The following is a 2650-nucleotide window of genomic DNA, read 5'->3' as shown; positions in this document are numbered from 1 at the left end:
CAGCTAGGAACATGCAGACTTGAAAGATGTGCGGGACTTAGGGCCTTGACTGAGCAAAGACAAGTGTGATTTTCTAGCGCCGTTTTGGTATTTTCACGCTTCGTTCAGCTTCTTTGCAACCCGATATCTGTTAGGTGACCTACTGACCGAAGCCTTTTGCAACTGTCGCGAAGCGTCGGTGTCGACACGTCTGCCATGCACAGCAACGCTAAGATTGTGCGCAATTGCGTAGCTGGCGGACTCACTCGCCTTCGGCATCCAACACCGATAGTGCCCGCGACCTCCGCCGCCGCCACCCAGCTGATAAGAAGACCGCGTGCGCGTTAGCGCGGTGCGGCCGCGGCAGCCGCCGAGGTCTATCAGACGCACGGCTCCATTATTATTATTCCGCCCCACGTCGCATTACTGCTCTCAGCGCCGCTAGCTGGGTGGACGTTTCCGCACGGCGAACGGGCCGGATACGCACCGACGTTGTTTCGAGAGCTGAATGCGGCACTCTTCGCTCGCTCGTTCGTGTACGGTGGTGGCTCACTGGACGGCCGGTGCTCCCTCCCTGCTTTTTCCAACGACCGCGGACCAGGCTGGCTACTGACGGCGACATACCGCATTGCGCGCCGGCGGCGAGCGGCGTATGCGAGCGTTCCTGCACGCGTTGACGTCGTGAGCCTCGTACCCAGGCTAGCGAACGCGCGCATCTGTTCCATCGTCTGCTCCGACGCGTCGACGTCTGCGGCGCGCTCCTGATCTAGCGGCCGCGACTTGAGACCCGACATCACACAAACGACGCTCGGCGTGAAACACGAAGCAGCTCGGTTCATTTCTCGTGAGCGGAGGTTTGAGGAGAAGGAGGAGGGCGGTGCTGCTCGCCGTGCCCGCATCGATCACGCCCGTTTGGAAATGCGAAATGCTCGCGCCCGATTGTCCCTGAGGCATGTGACACATCTGTTCCGACCGCCGCCAGCTCCGACGACGCTGCTGCTGTTCCCATAGCGAGCTGCTCTGCTACACCCAACGACTACAATCGGTGCTGGGTTCCGTGGCTAACGCCGCACGCGCGCTGACCGTGAACGCAGTGTTGTCTCGTGTGTGGTTGACCGCGAAGCACTCGCAACCAGGGTCTTGTGCGGCCGGCAGGCTTTTTGGTGTCAGCGCCGTTCGCGGCGGTTCCCAAGTCTTTCCTGCGTATTGTGCGTGTGGCAAATATTCGTTGCATCGACGAAGAATTCGGGGAGCTTTCGTGTGCTTGTGCGTGCGTGTGTGTTCACGCGCGTGTGTGATTTGTGTCGTGATTGAGGCAGGTGACCGGGGTTTGGCGTTTTCTAGGGGGCTTGCACGCGCGCACCTTAGTGAGTGATCTAGCGCGTTCGCTTAGCAAGACCGTGGTATTCACGCGTCTGTGCTGCTTTTGTGGGTGCGCTGGAACGGCGTGGTGACATGGATACACCCGACAAGCCTCAGGCGGCAGCAGGAGCGGCGCCCGCAGCAAACAAGCCCAGTTCAGTCGCCTCGTCTCTGCAGTCTGCCTTCAAGGACATCATGAACCGGCACATATCATGGCCCTGGTCGCCCAGGCTGGTCTACCACGTTAACCCCAGCGTAAGTTGTCGACTACGAAATCCTGGAATGCGAGACCGTGTTGGGCGGGTAAATAGTTCAGTTTGACACGTCTAGTGCTCGTTGAAGATCTTTCCAGAAAACTCGGCAATGGGTTTTTTTTGTTGTCGTTCTGTCGTCGTGCTTCAAATTTCACTCCATTGTTGCTGCAACACCGCGGCCACCTATCTACGCAAATGAAAGCATAAAGAAACAATAGTAGTGGGTCGGTCGGCACCTTCAGACCGACGGCTTCGAATCGGCCTTCTTGACGGGTCTTCAGGACGGATGCCCGCATAAATCATGAAGTAAAGTGTTGGCAGTGCGTATTCAATGTATGTGTAATGTGAACATGCGCTGAATTCGGTATCGTGGAACAAAACGTCTTACAAGCTAAGACTTTTTGTGATTGGTGTTCAATTTAAATCCCCCCGCCTGGCTTCATTAGTTAAAACGCGCCACTTCTGCTGCTTTGTTTCGGGCGCAATCCAAGAAATGTCATCCTGTTTTCTTTCCTAACAGCCTCACATCTGTCTCACAAACAAACAATAAGTGATAGCGGGCGTGACATTCAATTCGCCAACGTATTATCAGCCACTCGAAGTGACTTGCTATGGTGTATTTGGAATTCGTTATGCAGACGTTCTCGTGTGCCTGTTTTGCCTGTAATGCATGCGGCGCGGACCGAAAGCGCAGCCCGGACGTCACGATAAAGCGCGTCACTGAATTCCACTGAGTCCAACGTATAATCTCCAACTCCCGTCAACTGTCGACCGCATGCTCAGCCTATCTTGTTTTTAAGGTTAGTTCCTTCTTTATCGCATTCCGACCATGACGAATGCCTGAGACGTGTAGCAGCTGCTTTTTTATCGTGCTGGAAATCTCAAATTGCAGTAGCAGTGAGGTCAATGTAACTGAATTAGAGTCGTTACCAAATTGAGTTGGAAGCAAAGATCTGTGGATAAGTTCTTGCATTCACATTATTTTATTCAACAAGTCCCCGAAATGACTTGTAACTATAGGTTTAAAAAATACATAAACCATATTTGGGCCCTGG

The 2650-nt window shown here is 54.2% G+C and overlaps 1 protein-coding gene across 5 annotated transcripts in view; it reads left to right on the top strand.

Moving 5' to 3' along the window:
* Epac (Exchange protein directly activated by cAMP) overlaps window positions 1–2650 on the top strand; it is an 841204-nt gene that overhangs the window by 462868 nt on the left and 375686 nt on the right. For 3 of the 5 annotated variants that reach the window (XM_077698345.1, XM_077698344.1, XM_077698342.1), the window contains exon 1: window positions 772–1596. The exons of the other annotated variants lie outside the window; for them this stretch is intronic. In XM_077698345.1, coding sequence (XP_077554471.1) covers window positions 1435–1596 — 162 coding nt within the window. In that variant the 5' untranslated portion in view covers window positions 772–1434. Of the gene's footprint in view, window positions 1–771; window positions 1597–2650 lie in introns of those variants that run through there. 5 annotated transcript variants of the gene reach the window in all.

The sequence above is a fragment of the Haemaphysalis longicornis genome, unplaced genomic scaffold, assembly GCF_048455015.1.
Source record: "Haemaphysalis longicornis isolate Haplotype H1 unplaced genomic scaffold, Haemaphysalis longicornis Haplotype H1 scaffold_2, whole genome shotgun sequence".
Classification (NCBI taxonomy): domain Eukaryota; kingdom Metazoa; phylum Arthropoda; class Arachnida; order Ixodida; family Ixodidae; genus Haemaphysalis; species Haemaphysalis longicornis.
The sequence above is the reverse complement of the archived record's forward strand: the minus strand, read 5'-3'. Positions and strand labels throughout refer to the sequence as shown.